Here is a 20,695-nt window from a genome sequence, read left to right on the forward strand (position 1 = left end):
AAGTGGAGCAACAGCACACACCCCTCCCTCCATGGCCGGAACCAAGCACAGCCTCCAAGACGCCAAAGATGGGAAAGCCTATATCTATCTCTATGTATATAACATTGTCTGTCTTGTCATTGTATAATGGCATTGAATGTTTGCCATTTATGTGTTCTCTGATCCGCTCTGAGTCCCCTTCGGGGTGAGAAGGGTAGAATATAAATACTGTAAATAAAATAAATAAATATGTGAATATCAAGCACCCGCTGTGCATTGGCTAAAGACTCTTTCCATTTCCCAAAAATAAGTTAAGTGAATTAAATACCTTGAGTTCATGCTCAGGAGATGATAGTTCTGGCTAAGTGGGGTTGGTAGAGAGATGGAGATGTGATTTTCCAGACTTGGCATCTGCTGGATGTATTTCAGCTGATACGGTCTCCTTCTAATGTTCTCTCTGTTCTTACACATTCTAGTTTCTTTCATAACGTAGAGAGTTTCCCTAAGATTTTACAAAACACCCATAGCTCTGATACATATGTGCTTCCACACAGCTCTATTTACCATTCTTGCCAGACCAGAATAATTCTTCGGGAGAAATTATAAGTATAATTAATACCAAAAGAAGTAGATATACGCTATGTTTAAATTTAATGGCTTCTATTAGGTAAAGGTAAAGGTTTCCCTCTGACATTAAGTCCAGTCATGTCTGACCACGCTCATCTCCATTACTAAGCCGAAAAGCCATGTTGTCCGTAGACACCTCCAATGTAATGTGGCGGCATGACTGCATCATTACCTTCCTGCCAGAGCGGTACCTATTGATCTACTCACATTTGCCTGTTTTCAAACTGCTAGGGTGGCAGAAACTGGGGCTAACAGAGGGAGCTCACACCGCTCCCGGGATTCGAACCTGCAATCTCTCGATCAGCAAGTTCAGCAGCTCAGCAGTTTAACCCACTGCACCACCGGGGATGCCAATGGCTTCCATTATGTGACCCTTTTTGTTACCTGTCCTGCTTTCTGCAAATGTGCAGCTTCCTATGACCGTTCCTGGGTAGGTGTGTACATGGGCAGTGTCCCATAACAGGGTGGCCACCAAAAAAGTTTCACACGAGAAAGCCAGTTTTGGCAAATCTTGAATAATTGCTGGCTTAGAGAGCATTGCACTCTGGCTATAAAACAAGGGAGCTCACTGACATCTTTACCTTCACCATTGGAACATGGGCCAGCACCGTAAGTGAATGTATTTCCTTATAAAAATAATTTCAGGAGACATATCTTTTCCAACACTGAATGTTGACTGTGATATTCTGGATATGAAATTATAACTATGATTTTTCTAAGCATTTTGTTTTGAATGTAATAGATGCATAGAGTTATGATTATGAGTACCACTTATTGCTATTATGTATGGATTAAGTTGGCTATGGGTATTGTTGAATGTTCTTGCTATGCAAGTTTGCAAGACAATACTGGACAAAGTATTGTTGAAGGCTTCCATGGCCGGAATTACTGGGTTGTTGTAGGTTTTTTCGGGCTATATGGCCATGTTCTAGAGGCATTTTCTCCTGACGTTTCGCCTGCATCTATGGCAAGCATCCTCAGAGGTAGTGAGGTGACAAAATACTGGACAAAAATATGGAGATGCTTAAAGATATTCTATAGGATGATTTCCATAGGGTGGAGCCATGGTAATGAAGGTGGAATCAGAATGCAATTATTCTATAATGCAGATGGTCTCCAGTATTGCGTTCCACCTTTTTCTGGATGAGGAGCTGTGTTAATAACATTTTAAAAAAGAAATCCTGAGCAAAATCAAGCTTACTTACTTACTTAGGTGATCCCTTGTTCTCCAATTCTAGTGTCCTTGCGGTGGGTCCGTAGGTGGCTATGAAGCCCTATTCTTGATACGCATGTTCTTCTGCAATGAGGACATTGGTTTCCAGGTGGAAGATGGTCCCGGTCAGGGTTGGCTTGACACACCTCCCTCTTGGCACGTTTCTCCCTTCATGCCTCTACATTCATGCCTCTTCGAATTCTGCAACACTGCTGGTCACAGCTGACCTCCAGCTAGAGCGCTCAAGGGCCGGGGCTTCCCAGTTCTTGGTGTGTATACCACAGTTCTTAAGGTTGGCTTTAAGTCAACCTTTAAAACTCTTTTTCTGTCCACCAACTTTACATTTCTCATTCTTGTGTTCGGACTACAGTAACTGCTTTGGGAGATGGTCATCAGACATTTGGACAACGTAGCCAGTCTAGTGGTGTTGATGGTGTAGGAGCTATGTAAATAAGGTCACATGGAACAAAGTCCATAATTGCTATGGTTGCTTTGCTTTGCTTTGCTCCATCTCCTTTCTGTTAGTGTGTCAGCTGCAGTGTGTAAGTGTGTCATGCAAATATAAGGAGAAACCTCTGAGGCTGCTTCTACATTGCTATATAGAATCATAGAATCATAGAATCAAAGAGTTGGAAGAGACCTCATGGGCCATCCAGTCCAACCCACTGCCAAGAAGCAGGAATATTGCATTCAAAGCACCGCCGACAGATGGCCATCCAGCCTCTGTTTAAAAGCTTCCAAAGAAGGAGCTTCCACCACACTCCGGGGCAGAGAGTTCCACTGTTGAACGACTCTCATAGGGCTTGTTCTCCAGACCCTTGACTTTTTAAAATGGGATTAATTAAATTTAACAAGGAAATTTTACAAGCATTTTATAGAATGTGAATCACCAGAAAATTAAAAATGTAACAATATGTGTAGCTCAAGAAAAAAAAAACATTATTAGCATTCTTTGTTGAGTTGCTTTCTTGTTGCCTTACTAAGTCATTCCATTATTTTTCTTGCCTAGCAGTCTTTCCATTCTTGCTCCTTCTGGCAACGCTGGTTTCCAGCAATTATGCTGAGAAACAAGAAGAGTGGATGGAGTGCTTTCGTGATCCTGACTACGAGGAGCTGCTAAATATCGCCAGGAATGGTCTCAAGAAGACCTCCAAACCAAAGACGGTTGTGATTGTTGGTGCGGGAATCAGTGGACTTACTGCTGCCAAATTACTGAAAGATGCCGGACATCAGGTAACTATTGTTACTAAGGCTGCAGCTACACTGTAGCATTGATGCAGTTTGACATCACTTGAACTGCCAGAGCTCAATGCTATGTAATCCTGGGATTTGTAGTTTGATGCGGTAAGCACCCTTTGACAGAGGAAACAAATGACCTTGGAAAACTACAACTCTCATGATTATCGTTCATTCTGTTTGTTGGATCGTAAGGATAGTCTGGTTCAATTTCTTATATTTTCTGTTGCCTTTTGTCTTGGCTATCAGTTTTCCCCATTTCCCTTCCTATTTCCCCCTGGGGTATCCATTCATATATTTATTTTTCCTATCTGTGATGTAATCTTGAAGCATACAGTCTGCTAAATATTTGTACCATTTTATATATCCCAATTTTTATACTCTTTCAATCCCAGGGCAACTGTAGCTTGGGCCGCAGCTAACATATATTTAGTCATCTCACCCTAATCTTTATTATCACTTTCCCCTTCCAGTTTTAGAGTAAAAAAACTGTGTTTTTTTTATTCCACCCTATTTTTACTTGAATCCATTTCTGCCTTTATTTTTCTCCAGAATTCTTTTACTTTGGCACAGTCCCACCACATATGGGTAAATGTTCCGGTTTCCCCACATTCATGCCAATGGCTTTTAGATGTTCTTTTTGTAATATGGGCTATTTGCTGGGGGTGGGGGGTGGGGTCCTTTACCATTTTCTGTTGAAGGCAGGAAAGCTTGGAGAAGAGAATGATGCTGGGGAAAATGGAAGGAAAAAGGAAGAGGGTTTGATCAAGGGCAACACGGATGAATGTTATCCTTAAAGTGACTGGCTTGACTCTGAAGGAGCTGGGGATGGCCATGGCCAACAGGGAGTTCTGGCATGGGCTGGTTCATGAGATCATGAAGAGTTGGAAGCAACGGAATGAACAAACAACAAAAAAATTCCTTTGATCTTTAAATGTTTACTTTTTTATTGAATTTAGCCACAGTTCCAAGTCCTTTTGATTTCAGTTTATTTCCTCTTTCCATACTTCTAACAGGGTGGGTTTCTAATTACCTTGATTATCTATTAGTTTGTTATATATGCACCCCACAATTAATTTTCCCTTTCTCCATTTTCCATTGTAATATTTGAACTAAATGTGTCTCGAGTGTGAGGCATTAAAGAGTTACTCTCAACCAGGGGAATATGAGCTCAAACAAAATTCTTTTGCCTGTGCAGACAACACCTAAAATGGCTTGTTATTATTATGCAACCTCAAATTAATTCTGATTTAAGATCACCCAATAAGAGAGTCTTCTTGGCAAGATATATGCAGAGGAGGCTAGTTATTGCCTTCTTCTTGGGCAGACTATCCCAAGACCACCAAGGTAGTTTCTGTGACTGAGCAGGGATTCAAACTTATGGAGTCCTAGCTCTCAAACGACACTACATTGGTTCTCTAAGACACTTATTGCTTTACTTTAAATCTATGAAATTATCTTATGTTAAGTACACAATATTAGCCATTTCCATAATATTGATAGGAGCTCTGCAAAGCTTTTAACATATTTATTTCATGCACACACACACACACATACATTCAGTATTTATATTCCACCCTTCTCACCCCACAGGGGACTTAGGATGGATCACAACTCAAATATACATGGCAAACATTCAATGCCATAGACACACAACATATGTAGACAGACACACAAAGGCTATTTAACTTTCCAGCTTCATGAGGGTATGCTTTGAATTCCGGCCACCAGGGGAGTTGTCTCGTCACCATCCACTTGTGACACCGATTGAGTACTTCCTCATTCTTTTGCACGCTGCTGGAGAGTTTTATGATGTCATAAATTAGTTGAATTAGCCTCCCAGCATAAGCAGTATCTAAATTTCATACTTGATAGATGCAACTGTCTTTCGGGTTGTAGAGGTTGACAGCAAGCTAGACAAATGGTCGAGAGCTTACTCTGACATGGGCTGGCTTCGAACTCATGACCTTTCGGTCAGTAGTGATTTTAATGCAGCTGACTCTCAACCAGCTGTGCAAGCTATATATAAAGGATATATATATATATCGCCTAATTTCTGCTGTTGTAGTCCTACACTGAAGCCACTATACAAAACTTTGAAATAAGAGAATGCACAGAAAAGTATCGATTTCTCAAAAAAGAGATAAAACTTTAATTCTTGTGTATAATAAAGCTATCACTGGAGCAAGCGAGACTTTTGCATCACAAGATTTATGGTTATTTCCTTTCTACACTTTGCTTTCCCTGCTACTTGATCTGTATAATTCAGGATGACAAGGACCAAGTCTGGGATCTTCCACATACAAAGCAGGTGTATTATAACTTTTGTTGTTTATGTTTATCATGCATAGTTACATTTTATTTACTTCCAGAGCAGTGGTTCTCAACCTGTGAGTCCTCAGATGTTTTGACCTACAACTCTGAGAAATCCCAGTCAGTTTACTGGTTGTTAGGATTTCTGGGAGTTGAAGGCCACAATATCTGGGGACCCACAAGTTGGAGACCACTGTTCTAGAGGGACAATAAGGACATGGCATGGCATTATATTTTTATTCCTAGGTTCATATTCTGGAAGCCAGTGACCATGTGGGTGGTCGGATAAAAACCTATCGCGAGAAGGATTGGTATGTGGATCTGGGACCTATGCGTGTGCCCAAGCACCACAGGTAAGCAAGAAGAGGCATGACACCAGCCATACTACAAGGCTACTTTTCTACTTGATGCTACAAAGTGAGAGTGGAAGTAGACACTGATGTTTCTGATGTTTCAGAAACATCAGCAATCCATTACAGTTGGTAGCAGTCCACATGAATCCACTCCAAACTAACCTGAACTTCAAAGGAGCTGTCCAAGGTGCTGAACCCTACCCACAAAGAGGTCCAGAATCATGGTTTGCTGTTGTTAATTGTTGTCAAGTCAACTTTGGCTTATAGTGACCTCACGAATGAGATAGGAACCTCACTACCTCTGAGGATGCTTGCCATAGATGCAGGTAAAACATCAGGAGAGAATGCCTCTAGACCACGGCCATATAGCCCGAAAAAGCCTACAACAACGCAGTGATTCCAGCCATGAAAGCCTTCGACAATACAATAATAATAATAATAATAATAATAATAATGATAATGATGATGATGATGATGGGAATCAGGAGCTGTAAGGCTCAAAAATAACCCTCTCTGGGGGCGATTCCACCAAAATATAGCAGAGTGCAGAATGTACAGTTCATAAGCAGCAGAAACTTGCATGTAGTGAGCAAGGATTGGTTTCCATTCAACAGGATTGAACAGGATTGCAGATCCACAACACCATGGGATCAAAAATAATGGTTTATTAAAGATAAAAGAAATCCATTCTAGATAGGAAATGTTCTTGGAGCCGACTAGCTTCACTGAGCTATCTTCTAAGAAAAAGAAAAAAAGGAAAAAATAATAAAACTAACTATATCTACTACATCTTGCCTTAGACAATGGCAAGATGCTTCCTCACTCTGGAGAAGACAAAGGAGAAGAGGCCAGAAAATGGAGACGGGCAACATGTCCAGCCCAGGGCAATAAACATACCTTTTAAAAGAGGAAGTTACATTTCCCTGAAGAGATCACATTCCTAGGTATTCAAAGGGGAGGAGACAGTGGCATGCAAAGATGAAGAAAGCAACCCCCTTCTTAACCCCTTCTTAAAACAAACTAGCTAGAGGAAATTGGGGGGGGGGGGAATCCCTCGGTCTATCTAGGCTAACTACTCATTGAGAGCTGGAGACTTGTGCAGTCAGTGATGAAACCCAACAAATAATAACTACAGTAGTAATATTTCCAATGCATCAAGAAGCGTATGAATTGAGGATGAGCAGCTGATTAGGTGAGGAAAAATGAGAAAATATGTTTTTGAGATAGAATTATAAATAGTGAAACATGTAGACCTTATTCCTGTCCAAATCATGTGCCCATTTGATTTTTCCAGGCTTGTTGATTGACCTACAGCATCCCAGCATTTGAGGATATAAAATATAATCTACACTTGTGTTTTCAGAAGTGTTTCCCTCTTTTTCTGTTTTCCAGAATTGTTTATGAATATCTGAAGAAATTCAACCTCACGTTAAACCCATTTGCTCCTAATAATGACAACGCCTGGTATTTATTTAAAAACAGAAGGGAAAAGGTGGCAGCTATAAAAGCAAATAGTAACCTCTTCGGATATCAACTGGATCCCAAAGAAAGAGGAAAGTCACCCGATCAACTTTATTTGGGAACATTGGATAAGGTATGTCCTTTCTGAACAACTCTGGAAGGTTTTTTTTACACCAGGCTTTTTATAGTAGGATAATAAAGGAAAGAAACGAGAAAAGTGCCTTTTAGTGAAATTTAATGTCCTTTTAGTGAAATTTAAAATGGTCTTTCTTTGTCCTTGTGGAGAAACTTCCTTCAGCAGCCAAGAAGCAAATCAGTCCATCTTTCTCTCCTTCTCTCTTTTCATTTCAGCATAGCTCAAGCCTGAACAAAAATGCAATGGTATCCAAAAGTCCTAGGCTCAGCCATCACCCCATGCATTGCCTGACCAATCAGCTTCATGCATCTTATTTATTTATTTATTTATTACTTGCACTTATTTACCGCCACTCTCAGCCCAGGGGGCGACTCGTGGCGGTGAACAACAACATAGAAAAGACAATTTACAGTAATCAGAACAATACATAACATGCTACTACTACTTGACATATACTTATACTAAAAATCCGCTTCGTCATATCATGGGTCATAGTCAGTCTCATAGTCGTGGTCCATTCCGGTCATCATTGCCAAGATATAGCACTCAGTTAAAGGCCAACTCGAAGAGCCATGTTTTCAGGCTCTTACGAAAGGCCATAAGGGAGGGCGCCTGTCTAACTTCAGCAGGGAGGGCGTTCCACAGCCGGGGGGCCACCACCGAGAAGGCCCGCTCTCTCGTCCCCGCCAGGCGTGCCTGTGAGGCAGACGGGATCGAGAGAAGGGCCTCCCCGGATGATCTCAAGGTCCTCGTGGGCTCGTAGGCCAAGATGCGGTCTGCAAGGTATTTTGGGCCGGAACCGTTTAGGGCTTTGTAGGATAGTACCAGCACCTTAAATTGGGCCCGGTAGCAAATCGGCAGCCAGTGGAGCTGGGACAGCAGGGGCGTTGTGTGCTCCCTACGCCCTGCTCCTGTTAACAACATGGCTGCCGCGCGCTGGACTAGCTGGAGCTTCCGGGCCGTTTTCAAGGGCAGCCCCACGTAGAGAGCGTTGCAGTAGTCGAGGCGTGATGTGACCAAAGCGTGTACCACCGTGGCCAAGTTGACACACACACACACTCCTTGCATTCTCCAAAATTTCTCACTTGGCAAAAGACTAGGAACCTTATCAAAAAGACCCATGGATTCCCTGATTATCAGGGCGAATCCATGGGCTCCTGGTGGGGCATGTGGAGAAGCTACCGCTGTATGCCTTGCATCACCCGCCTTACCTTGCCCCTCAACCCATGGGGTGAAGCATGGCTTCCCCCATTTCTGCCCAGGTTCCCCCATTTCTGGGCAGGCAACACAGAAAGGCTCTTGTGTTACCACATTGTCATCGTCAGGCGTTGCTTCCTCTCCTTTTTTGGACATGGAACCTGACCAGAAGTGCCTATACCTCGTGTAAAACGCTCCGTGCCAAAAATGGAGGGAAAGCTGTGTACGATGAGCAAATCAGCACATCTGATGAGGTAGCATGACTGACTTTGAAGTTTAATCAGACTAAAGTCTCACAATAATTGGTTTGCTTGTTTTGTCTGTCTAAGAAAAGTGGTCTCTCCCACCTGTGGTTATTTTCCCCGGCCCTCTGTCAGGGGTTCTATGCAGTAGAATCATAGAATCAAAGAGTTGGAAGAGACCTCATGGGCCATCCAGTCCAACCTCCTGCCAAGAAGCAGGAATATTGCATTCAAATCACCCCTGACAGATGGCCATCCAGCCTCTGTTTAAAAGCTTCCAAAGCTTTTAAATAGAACTCCTTTTCTTGTGGAAGTGACAATTAGTTCTGTGATATGGCAGCAAAAGGCGCCAATGGGATTTTGGGCTGCATCAATAGGAGCATAGTGTCTACATCCAGGGAAGTCATGCTACCCCTCTATTCTGCCTTGGTTAGACCACACCTGGAATATTCTGTCAAATTCTGAGCACCACAATTGAAGAGAGATATTGACAAGCTGGAATGTGTCCAGAGGAGGGTGACTAAAATGATCAAGGGTCTGGAGAACAAGCCCTATGATAAGCGGCTTAAAGAGCTGGGCATGTTTAGCCTGAAAAAGAAAAGGTTGAGAGGAGACATGATGAGGGCCATGTATAAATATGTGAGAGGAAGTCATAGGGAGGGGGCAGCAAGCTTGTTTTCTGCTGCCTTGGAGACTAGGACTACAAACTACAAGAAAGGAGTTTCCATCTAAACATTAGGAAGAACTTCCTGACTGTGAGAGCCATTCAGCAGTGGAACTCTCTGCTCCAGAGTGTGGTGGAGGCTCCTTCTTTGGAAGCTTTTAAACAGAGGCTGGATGTCAGGGGTGATTTGAAAGCAATTTTCCTGCTTCTTAGCAAGGGGTTGGACTGGATGACCCACGAGGTCTTTTCCAACTCTATGATTCTATAGAGTAACTGTAAAATAAGATGCACTACACATCTGTAGTGGTCTCCTAGTCAAACAATAAAACATGCAGGTACTTTTGTTCTTTCCCAAATAAACAGGAAGGCTTTGCTTTCTCCTTTGTTGCAGCAGGATACAAAGTATATACAAACTTTACAGCTTCTTCTTCCTCACTACTCATAGCAGCAACTCTCCAAACCACCATCCATCCCTCATCAAACTTACGCAGTGTAACTACAACCTATATGCAGTGTTCCCTCACTTATCGCGGGTGTTATATTCCACTGCCCTACTCCCATTGCATTATATCCACCACACCCTAACCAACTCTTTTACAGGTGGTAAGGCCAGAGGTATTAACTCTGTAATCAATTAGAAAATGACAGGTAATTTCCAAATCCTGACAGCCTCTTAGTTCTTTTAGATTGGGAAGGTAAGAAACAACAAAATGCAATGGACCGATTTCTCTTCCTTGTTTGTGCTTTCATTCGCATGTACCTGTGTTTGATCTGGGACTGACCAAAGCCCTGCCTTTGACTTGTAGAGTCAAACACAACCTCTTTCATTTGGGACTTTTCACCTCATTTGTGGCGCATGACTCAGTTTCTCTTTTATTTTCTACACCGTTCCTCATTTTTGTGTCATGCAGTGTTTGCCTTCATCTAAACTCTGATTACTAATCTATGGCCAAATCTGACCTTCATCTATTCAATTTTGTGTGCTTTAAAACCTGTTACATATTAATAATTAGTTTAATCCCTTTCAAAGTTGTCCAAGGTGGTGGCCTTTGGCAGTAAATCCCATGATTTAAAACTATGTCCTCTATGTAGAAATACTTCTTTTTTATCTGCCATGAAGATCCGTTGTGAAGCCAATAATTGCTAATATATATTGTCGAATGCTTTCATGGCCAGAATCACTGGGTTGTTGTAGGTTTTTTTGGGCTGTATGGCCATGGTCTAGAGGCATTCTCTCCTGACATTTCGCCTGCATCTATGGCAAGCATCCTCAGAGGTAGTGAGGTCTGTTAGAACTAGGGAAAAGGGTTTATATATCTGTGGAATGACCAGGGTGAGACAAAGGACTCTTTTCTACTGGAATTAGGTGGAGCTAGATGTTTCAACTGACCACCTTGATTAGCATACAATGGCCTGACTGTACCTGGAGCAAACATTTGTTGAGTTATCCATATGTTCTGACATGGATAACAAATGAACGTACTGGTTAGTCCCAAGTAAACTACACTAGGAGCCCCCTTGTTTAACCCATTGCTGATGGAAAGGTTGGAGGTTCGAATCTGTGAGATGGAGTGAGCTCCCATCTGTCAGCTCCAGCTTCTCATGTGGGGATGTGAGAGAAGTCTTCCATGGGATGGTAAAACATCTGGGCATCCCCTGGGCAACATCCTTACAGATGGCCAATTCTCTCACACCAGATGCGTCTTGCAGTTTCTCAAGTCGCTCGTGCCACAAGAAAAAGACTACACTCATTGCATAAATTGTTGAATGGTGAGTTCAACAATCAGCCACTCTGAGTTCCGGAATGAGGGAGAGAGGGTGGGGTATAAAGCAAAGTAAATAAACAAATAGATAGATTTCATTAATACTAGAATCTTATGAATGATTAGATTCTCGCTGATATCTATGATTGTTGCTGTTTCTTTTAACCTGGAAACTGAATAAATACATAAAGAAGGTTGCATCTATAGGGTTTCCATAAGTTTCTTTACGATTTAAAATACATCCTGAATTTTCTTTTTCTTATCAGTTACTTTTATGGTTCTCTCCAGGTAACAAAAAACTGCACGCTTTTGAAGGCAAAGTATGATTCTTACTCCACCAAGGTAAGAGACATGGCTATGTGCTTGTCTTTACAATATATTCTAATCTATGCTGCAGTTATTGTGTTCATTCACCATTTGTTATGCTATACAAATAGACAAAACTTCATCAAAGGGTCACCTTATTTGCTGTGTGATCTGATAGGAGCAAAGCAAAGACTACAAGTACATTTTGGATTCACTCCATTAAGTTTTTGAGATATTTATCAAAACTACGTTGCTTTAGAATATAGATTTATGAAATGGCATTACACCAATTTGATATTTATTTTCAGGCTGCCATTCTAAACATTTTAATAAATCAGTAAACTTCAGCATTTTTCAGATGTTTGCTCTATATTACAAAGCAAATTGTAAGGGAGGAGGGAGCAAGCTTGTTTTCTGCTTCCCTGGAGACTAGGATGCGAAACAATGGCTTCAAACTACAAGAAAGGAGATTCCATCTGAACATTAGGAAGAACTTCCTGACTGTGAGAGCCGTTCAGCAGTGGAACTCTCTGCCCCGGAGTGTGGTGGAGGCTTCTTCTTTGGAAGCTTTCAAACAGAGGCTGGATGGCCATTTGTCAGGGGTGCTTTGGATGCAATTTCCCTGCTTCTTGGCAGGGGGTTGGACTGGATGGCCCATGAGGTTTCTTCCAACTCTAGGATTCTATGATTCTGTGATTCTATGCAAGGATTGTAGGTCAAACTTTGTTTAACTGAAATAATATGCAATCATCAACAGCAAAGGAGCCACGGGGCACAATGGGTTAAAACCTTGTGCCAGCTGAAGTGCTGATCTGAAGACTTGAAGGTCAGCGGCTCGAATCTGTGAGATGGGGTGAGCTCCTTTCTGTTAGCTCCAGCTTCCCATGCGGGGACATGAGAGAAGTCTCCCATTGGATGGTAACACATCCGAGTGTCCCCTGGGCAACGTCCTTGCAGATGGTCAATTCTCTCACACCAGAATCGACTCCAATTTGCTTCTGACACAATAAAAAAAAAATCAACAGCAAAACTAAGCAATAGAAAATACATTTCATTATTCTCTTGCACACTTCTAAAGGCTTTTTCAGTATAAGGACAGCACGTTATGAGAAAGGCAGAGCAGGCAAAGGCTAAGTGAATATAATGTTAATCATAGAGTAGTATTCTGGCTACTTAAATTCAAAACATGTAAAAGTCATTTAAATAAGATACTAGTGTCAATGATTGCAATGGTTGTTGTTCTGGCTAAAACATTTCTTTCAAAAGGGCCTTGTTTAGGGATGATATTGGGTTTACTCTCCTATCCTATTCCAAGTATGCTTTGCATGAAAGTCACTTTCTTTATGGACTTCTCACTGCTTTTACTCAAAGATAGTAAGGACTGATGGAGCATCACCAAGATACTCATTTCTGCAAAGAAGAAGGAATCTTTCACATGAAACAGAGTTTTATTTCTTTATTTATCTTGTCAGAAGCAAATTGAGAATGCAATTATAATGTCAAATAAAAAAACACAAAAAAGATTAAAAACTTGGCATTATACTAAATTTCCTTTGACCAGAGGCTACCCACTTGGAGTGCCCCTGGTGTCGCTGTAAGAAGGTCCTCCATTGTGCATGTGGCAGGGCTCAGACTGCATTGCAGTTGGTGGTCTGTAGTTTGCTCTTCCCCACACTCGCATGTCAGTATCCACTTTGTAGCCCCATTTCTCAAGGATAGCTCTGTATCTCATGGTGCCAGAACGCAATCTTCTCAGTACCTTCCAAGTCGCCCAGTCTCCTGTGTGCCCAGGGAGGAATTTCTCATCGGGTATCAGCCACTGATTGAGGTCCAGGTTTTTCGTCTGCCACTTTTGGACTCTTGCTTGCTAAGTTGTTCCTGTGAGTATCTCTGTAGATCTTAGGAAGCTAGTTATTGATTTAAGACGTTGGCATGCTGGCATGCAGACTTGCAGTATGGAACACAACATGAAACCGAATAATAGAAACATAGAGTTGTAAGAGACCACAAGGACCATCGTGTCAGGAACCGGTTTCCAGGCCTTGAGTCTTGGTGCAAAAAACCAGGATCCTGACATGTGATGCTGATAAGAATGTGCAGCTGGTGACCTTGGGGGGAAGCAGTTGGCATTTAGCGGGGAATATTGCGCGGGACTCTCAGTTGGCGGGAAAGGAGAATTCAATTTTGAGGGAGGGTATATAAGGGTTGAACCGCGGCTGCCGGTCAATCCTGGCTTTCTTCGTGTATGAATGTCCAGCAGTAAAAGTTCCTGGTTGATTACGGATTGGTGTCTTGTGTCGTTATTGGGAGCGGCTGCTGTGAGCTTACACCATCGGGTCCAACCTCTGCCATGTTGGAAAATACAATTAAGCAATGTAAAAGATGAACATTATTAAGATGTGTAAATGGGTGGCAAAATGAAACCATATGAAATCAAGACAGTAGATTTACATTTAATACGAAAGGCCACATTCCAAAGGTTGATCACAGCCTGATCCAAAATATCTTTTTTTGTGATGTGGCTCATATCTTTTCAGAATTCAACCCTGTTTTGAGTTCAATTGGAAAAGGAAGTCCTACTGTAATAATTTTGTGCTTTAACAGCCATTCTCCACCATTTTACATTCCTCTCCCATCAGGAATACTTAATCAAAGAAGGAAATCTGAGCAGAGGAGCCGTGGATATGATCGGTGCGCTCGGGAATGAAGAGGCTGCATTCCATCTTTCATTTTTTATCTCTGTATTCAGCCATGTGATTTTTTCAGACAATAACAGGTAAATGGAAAGAGTTTGTGTTCTTTTGACTGATAAGAACAAATATTTTTCTTAGGACTAAAAGCATCATTTTATTACTGTCTCACACTGAGTAGCTCCAAATGTGAAAAACTACAGACAGCTCTGAAGGTAAGGCAAGGATGTCAGTAATAGTGCCAAGAAAATTAGCATAGTATGGTCTTAAGCAGCGTTTCTCAACCTGGAGGTCGGGACCCCTGGGGGGGTCATGAGGGGATGTCAGAGGGGTCGCTAAAGACCATCAGAAAACACAGTATTTTCTGTTGGTCATGGGGGTTCTGTGAGGGAAGCTTGGCCCAATTCTCTCATTGGTGGGATTCAGAATGCTCTTTGATTGTAGGTGAACTATAAATCCCAGCAACTACAACTCCCAAATGTCAAGGTCTATTTTCCCCAAACTCCACCAGTGTTCACATTTTGGCATACTGAGTATTCGTGCCAAGTTTGGTCCAGATCCATCATTGTTTGGGTCCACAGTGCTCTCTGGCCTATCAAGTGGTACAATACCAGCTAAACAGTATAATTTCTCTGGTGTTGTGGGGCATAGACACCCTGTGATAATGTGGCATGTCTCATTAACAGCCACATCCACTGTTTTAACGTGGTGTGATGTATTCCACACTGGGCATGCATACTTAGCAGCAAAGGAGCAAGGGCAATAGTGCAATGACAATAAAGCTGTTCTGTTCTATTCTATAATGAATGTGGTTTGACTCCACTTTAGGTGCCATAGCTCAATGCTATGAAACCATGGCAGTTGTAGTTTAAGAAGACGCCAGCACTCTTTGGCAGAGAAGGCTACAAACCTTGGAAAACAAGATCCATGATTCCATATCAGTGAGGCATGGCAGTTAAAGTAGTGTCAATCTGCATTAATCCTTGACATAGTTTATGAAATGTGCCAAAGAATGTGTTTTGTTTTTGTTGCTTGCTGAGTTTTGCTCAGTAAACTAATCTAGTCACTGTTTTCCTTATTTCTTTCCTGTTCCTGTCTTGATCTTGATCTTAACAGTTAAAAACTGAAATGAGACCACTATACTGATCTGCAAACATCCTAGCATAGCTCAGAAAGAGAGATAAACAATGTGTTTGTATTTTGTTTTTTAAAAATAACCGCTTGATAAATTGGCCCATTCATTATTTTCATCTTTTCTTTCTTCATATCCTCTGGACTCCTTCAGTTTTGATGAAATCACAGGTGGGTTTGACAAGTTCCCCAACGCCTTCCTCCAAACACTGCCTGGAATAATTTGCCTCAACAACAAAGTAGAGAAGATTGTCCACTCGGGACGGAAAGCCACTGTGTTTTTCCGCAAGAAGGGCAAAAGCGCCTTGTCTTGGCTGACCGCTGACTACGTCCTTGTCACAGCTACACCCAAAGCCACCCGACTCATTGAATTCCAGCCTCCCCTTTCAAATGCAAAGGCTCATGGCCTTCGTTCCTTCCATTATGCAAGTGCCACTAAAATTGCCTTGGCTTGTACAGACAGATTTTGGGAGAGAGACGGGATTCGAGGTGGAAGGTCAATGACCGATCGGCCATCCCGAGCTATCTACTATCCAAACCACAATTTCACCAACGGCCTTGGGGTCCTCTTGGCTTATACCACCTGGGAGGATTCGAATTTCTTTCTTGCCCTCAGTGAGGAAAAGTGCGTTGATGTGGTGCTGGATGACCTATCACAATTGCACAATATCTCCAAAGACTATCTCAGATCTGTTTGCAGCAAACATGTGGTTTATAAATGGACCCTGGATCAATTCTCCATGGGGGCTATTACTGTTCCTGCTCCCTACCAGTCCAGTCAGTTTTTCAAGGCATTGGTCCAGAATGAAGGGAGGGTTTACTTTGCAGGAGAACATTTAGCTCTTCCGCATGCTTGGATCGAGAGTGGCATGAAATCCGCAATAAGAGCAGCAAGTGCCATTAATCTCAGGGCTGCTAAGCCTGCCTTGTAGAAGCTGGAAAAATGAACCTGTGTCACAATGATCCATAAAATAAATGACAGAATAGATAGACTTCCCACATTTTTAAAATACTGGGTATTTGTGGAAGTTGTTATGAAAGAGTATGGGTATATTCCCTATGTATTCAGCACAAAAAGATAGATATTGTCAATTGCACATATTCCCCATTAATTAAGGAATATGCGCAATTAACAAATGGAATGGCTACGGTTTACCATTTTGGATCATGTGGTTTTGATGTTTATGCTAGGATGTTTTAATGCTGTCTTAATTTTTAAATGTTGCTTATGCCTTATGTTTAATTGTTTTAATGATTTTGACTTATATGTTATTGTTTAGATATTATGACTTTTTACATGTATGTTTGGCATCGAATTTTGCCATTAGCACGTTGTAAACCACTTTGATTCCTCCCAGGGTGAAAAAAGCAGTATAAAAACTCATTAAATAAATAAATAAATATTATGAAAAAAGTGCACATGACCATTATTCCTTCAGTTCATTTTAGCAATGTTCTGCTATTTTAGTTTGATTATTTAATAGAATATATATCTGTGTATAGATTCCCAGTTAACTGGAACTAACCATTGGAACTCTCAAGCAACTGGCAAAAAATGAAAGAAATAATACTTTAAATACAAATTAAAATAACATCAATTTTTATAATACCATAAACTCAGTTTTCATAATACAGTAAAAACCATGTTGCATTACAAAAGGTTTGTCTACAGAATTTATGGTATATAGCAGACATGGGCAAACTTCAGCGCTCAGGGTGTTTTGTACTTCAACTCCTCCAGCTCCTTTCTAATCAACATTTTTTCATGAAATTTGAACACAATTCTACATTTTTATTATATAGTTTTCTTTGTTTGTACCCAATGTAATTATCCTTAATAGTTTTTGAAATATTATTTTAGAAGCACCTGAAAGTAGTCACATCACCGCACTTTCCCCCTTCAGAGCTTTCTCTTATGTCTGCCTTCTTGCTCCTCCCACTAAGGTATAAAAGGAAGACATGAAAGCAGATACGGGTAATTCCAAACACAGCTGTCTTTGTTGTGACTCAGCTTGACTCTGAATCTGAAGCTGAGTTCCTTGGGCCTCCTGAGACAGAATTCCTACAGGATGATGAGGAGGAGGATGGGTTACAGATTTCTGTACATTCTTCAGACAGGGCTGATGGTGGGGCTGCTGAAGGAGAAACAGCAAGTCAGTTCCCAGGGGAAAGGAATGTTAGTGAGACTGATAACGAGAGTGAAATCCCACACGGCCAGGTGGAGACGTCTTTGCCTTCCCACAGTGATCCAGTCCAGTTGGACCAAGAAAAGGGGTTGCATAGCCTTGAAGATAATGAATTAATAAGCAGACAAGATCGTCTGCAATTAAGGCTCTGGAGAAGCACTCGCTTGGCTAGCAAGTGAGAAGCCAAGGGTGCCAAAGTTCAACACAATGCGTTCATGTCTGCAAAGGGTATTTAGCCTTCTAGATGACAAACAGGGGTTGTCAGTTCAATGTAGCTCTTCCCATGCAAACTTCTGTGGATTAACTTTGGCTTTTAGCAGCACGCTTCTGGCTTCCTGAGTCTGAGATTTGGGTCTTGTTTTCAACTGTTTTCCATGGACTCTTGTTTGACCATTGTTAAAGGATTATGCTTCATGTTTTTGCCTTTGGATCTTGGGAACTTTGTCTTTACATTTAAGCCTTTGTTCTGCCTATGGAACTTTTGCATTTCTTATACTTTGTTTTGATTTTGCTTTTTTCTCAATAAACTACAAAACCTACAGCTTTGGTGTGGTGGTGTCTGGGAGCAAGGTGAGTTGCAACAGTCTTGCTGTGCAATTGTCTACTAGCTTGAGTTGCTCTTCTGAGACTTAAAGCATTGTTAGTGTTTCATTTCATCCCCATGACCACAGAAGATGCCTAAACGCCCATCAAAGCTACTGAACATTTTTGAGTTCATGACAAGAAAGAAAAAGCCACATATTGAAGACCACAAAGGCAGCAGGTTGAGAACCATTGTTGCAGCTGTTACTGATGAAAGGGCCTGAGATCAGGAATTGTGGGAGTTGAAGTCCAAAACACCTGGAGGGCCAAAGTTTGCCCATGCCTGCTATATAGTTTCAGGTTATAGTATTAATTCAGCCTGTTTATAATAGTAACTATCAAGCAATCCGAAACTACATTATTTGCCATCTACCCTTCCCCATGAGTGTTGGTTAACTAAGAGTCTACTGTTATACACACACACACACAGAGTACCCAAGCTTTAACTTTTCTACAATGCTTTGATTGTTTTCCTGCTGGCAGGAGATTGGATTGGATAGCCTTTGTGGTCTCTTTCAATACTTCCACCTATTGTTATCATTGTTATTATTATTACTACTAATATCTCACTTTTATCTAAATTGAAACCTATGCACCTATTACATAGTCTTCCAAACTGTGTGTCACAACTCGTTAGTATATTGGCTACAGTTTGTGGGAGCGACTTGTGAACCTAATGAGAAACTTCTGAGTCCATGTGAATTAAGCAATAAATTATATACATATATATATTTAAAATATAAATGAAACACTTTCATGAGCTATTTTGTGTCCCCGTACATTTTATTATGATGTTTTAGGAGGGCTGAATGAAATGTAATGCCTCCACCTTCGTAACTCCTCAACAGATGGCAGTACTGGATCAATGTTGTTGATAGTGTCATGGTAGTTTATTGTATAATATGTTTGTTGTGTGTTGTACACCGCCACGAGTCGCCCTAGGGCTGAGAGCGGCGGTTAACAAATGAAGCAAATAATAATAAATAAATACTGGTATGCAGCAGTTACTGGCTTGTTCACTAGACTCTCCTCTACAGTTCCATTTTGGAAGGAAACCTTTGCATTTAATGGTTGTGTTGTTAAAGTGCGAAATATGGAACCCTATGCAGACAGTCTGTCAATGCGACTTAAGCAATGGGCAGTCATTGAATTCTTGACAGCAGAAAGTGTCGCCCCAAAGGAGATTCATCAGAGAATGCAAGCTGTTTATGGTGATTGTGTTGATGTGAGTGCTGTGCTTCGTTTGGCAAGTAAGTTTAAAGATGTTGAGGTGGGAACTTCTGGCTTGCATGAGAAACAAAGAGTTGGACATCCTGTGACAGCAACCACCGAGTTTCACAAGCAAAAGGTTGACAGATTGATTCAGGATGATCGTCGTATCGCTTAGAGAGAAATTTCAAGCATAATCGGCATTACACAAAAATGTGTGGGTCACATTATTGCATTGCTTGGCTATCCGAAGATATGTGCACGATAGGTTGCGGAAACAGAGTGTCAACTTCTTCTGTGACAGCTTCATCATTGCCAGAAATGTATCCAGTTATCTAGTGATTATGTGGAAAAGTGAATAGTGTTGTATCGCTTATAAGGGTTTGATTTAGCCTAGGCATGGGCCAACTTTGGCCCTCCAGGTGTTTTGGACTCCAACTCCCACAATTCCTAACAGCCTCGGGCCCCTTCCTTTCCCCCCTCAGCCGCTTAAGAGGCTAAGGGGGAAAAGGAAAGGGCCTGAGGCTGATAGGAATTGCTTAAGCGGCTGAAGGGGGAAAAGAAGGGGCCTGAGGCTGTTAGGAATTGTGGGAGTTGGAGTCCAAAACACCTGGAGGGCCCAAGTTTGCCCATGCCTGGTTTAGCTTCTGGTTTGCTAGTAACTTGAACTATTGTGCCATAATATGATGCATGTCTAAAAAAAATGTGTCACCAACATAAAATGAGGTTGTATGTTTACCTGGTCCTATATCTCAGGATTGTAATCAACTACAGATGCGCTTGAGAGGGGAAAGGAAAATGCTGTGCTTAAAAAAGGTGTGTCACATGAAATGTTTAGAAAGCTCTGATCTATTGCATGATAGAGATGAAACACTAAGTCTATTGCGGTAGCTCTTTAAGCTTATGTGTGGTGCGTGCAATTGAAGAAGGGAAGAATGGATGCCCACATTTAAGTATTTCATTATCTTTTGCCCGCTAGAGCGCTCTGGGTTTTCTTATAGGAAAAAGGGGAAAAACGGAGGAAAACTGAAAGCCAGAGATTGGAGCAGAAAGGAACAAAGGATGGCAACAGAGAAAAAAATCAGGATCTGGAGAGCTATTATCTAAGCTTTGAGAAAGATTATGGGAAAGAGATGTTTATACAGGAATGATTATACTCAAGATTTCTGCTTGCCCTTTTAACTAAAAAAGAACAGAGAGGAAAACATATTTAACATTCCTGGCAATGCTGTAACTTTATTTATTTATTTATTTATTTATTTATTTATTTGCTTACAGTATTTATCTCCCACCCTTCTCACCCTGCAGGGGACTCAGGATGGATTACAATGTACGTATACATGGCAAACATTCAATGCCATAGACACACAACATATATAGACAGACACACAGAGGCTATTTAACATT

General features: G+C 41.4%; 1 protein-coding gene across 1 annotated transcript; it reads left to right on the plus strand.

Annotated features, from left to right (window-relative positions):
• The first annotated feature begins 1,201 nt into the window (after nt 1-1,201).
• Nucleotides 1,202-16,243, plus strand: LOC132766725 (L-amino-acid oxidase-like). Its single transcript, XM_060761033.2, has 7 exons — nt 1,202-1,215; nt 2,829-3,052; nt 5,615-5,721; nt 7,114-7,315; nt 11,473-11,526; nt 14,130-14,266; nt 15,466-16,243. The coding sequence occupies exons 1-7, from the start codon at nt 1,203-1,205 to the stop codon at nt 16,241-16,243; spliced, it is 1,515 nt and encodes a 504-aa protein (XP_060617016.2). The 5' UTR covers nt 1,202.
• The last annotated feature ends 4,452 nt before the right edge of the window (nt 16,244-20,695 follow it).

This window comes from Anolis sagrei, chromosome 2, assembly GCF_037176765.1.
Source record: "Anolis sagrei isolate rAnoSag1 chromosome 2, rAnoSag1.mat, whole genome shotgun sequence".
NCBI lineage: Eukaryota > Metazoa > Chordata > Lepidosauria > Squamata > Dactyloidae > Anolis > Anolis sagrei.

Coding starts and splice junctions, on each gene's coding strand:
- LOC132766725 (XM_060761033.2), top strand. Junction 7,316..11,472: donor ATTTGGGAACATTGGATAAG/GTATGTCCTTTC, acceptor GGTTCTCTCCAG/GTAACAAAAAACTGCACGCT. Junction 11,527..14,129: donor ATGATTCTTACTCCACCAAG/GTAAGAGACATG, acceptor CTCTCCCATCAG/GAATACTTAATCAAAGAAGG.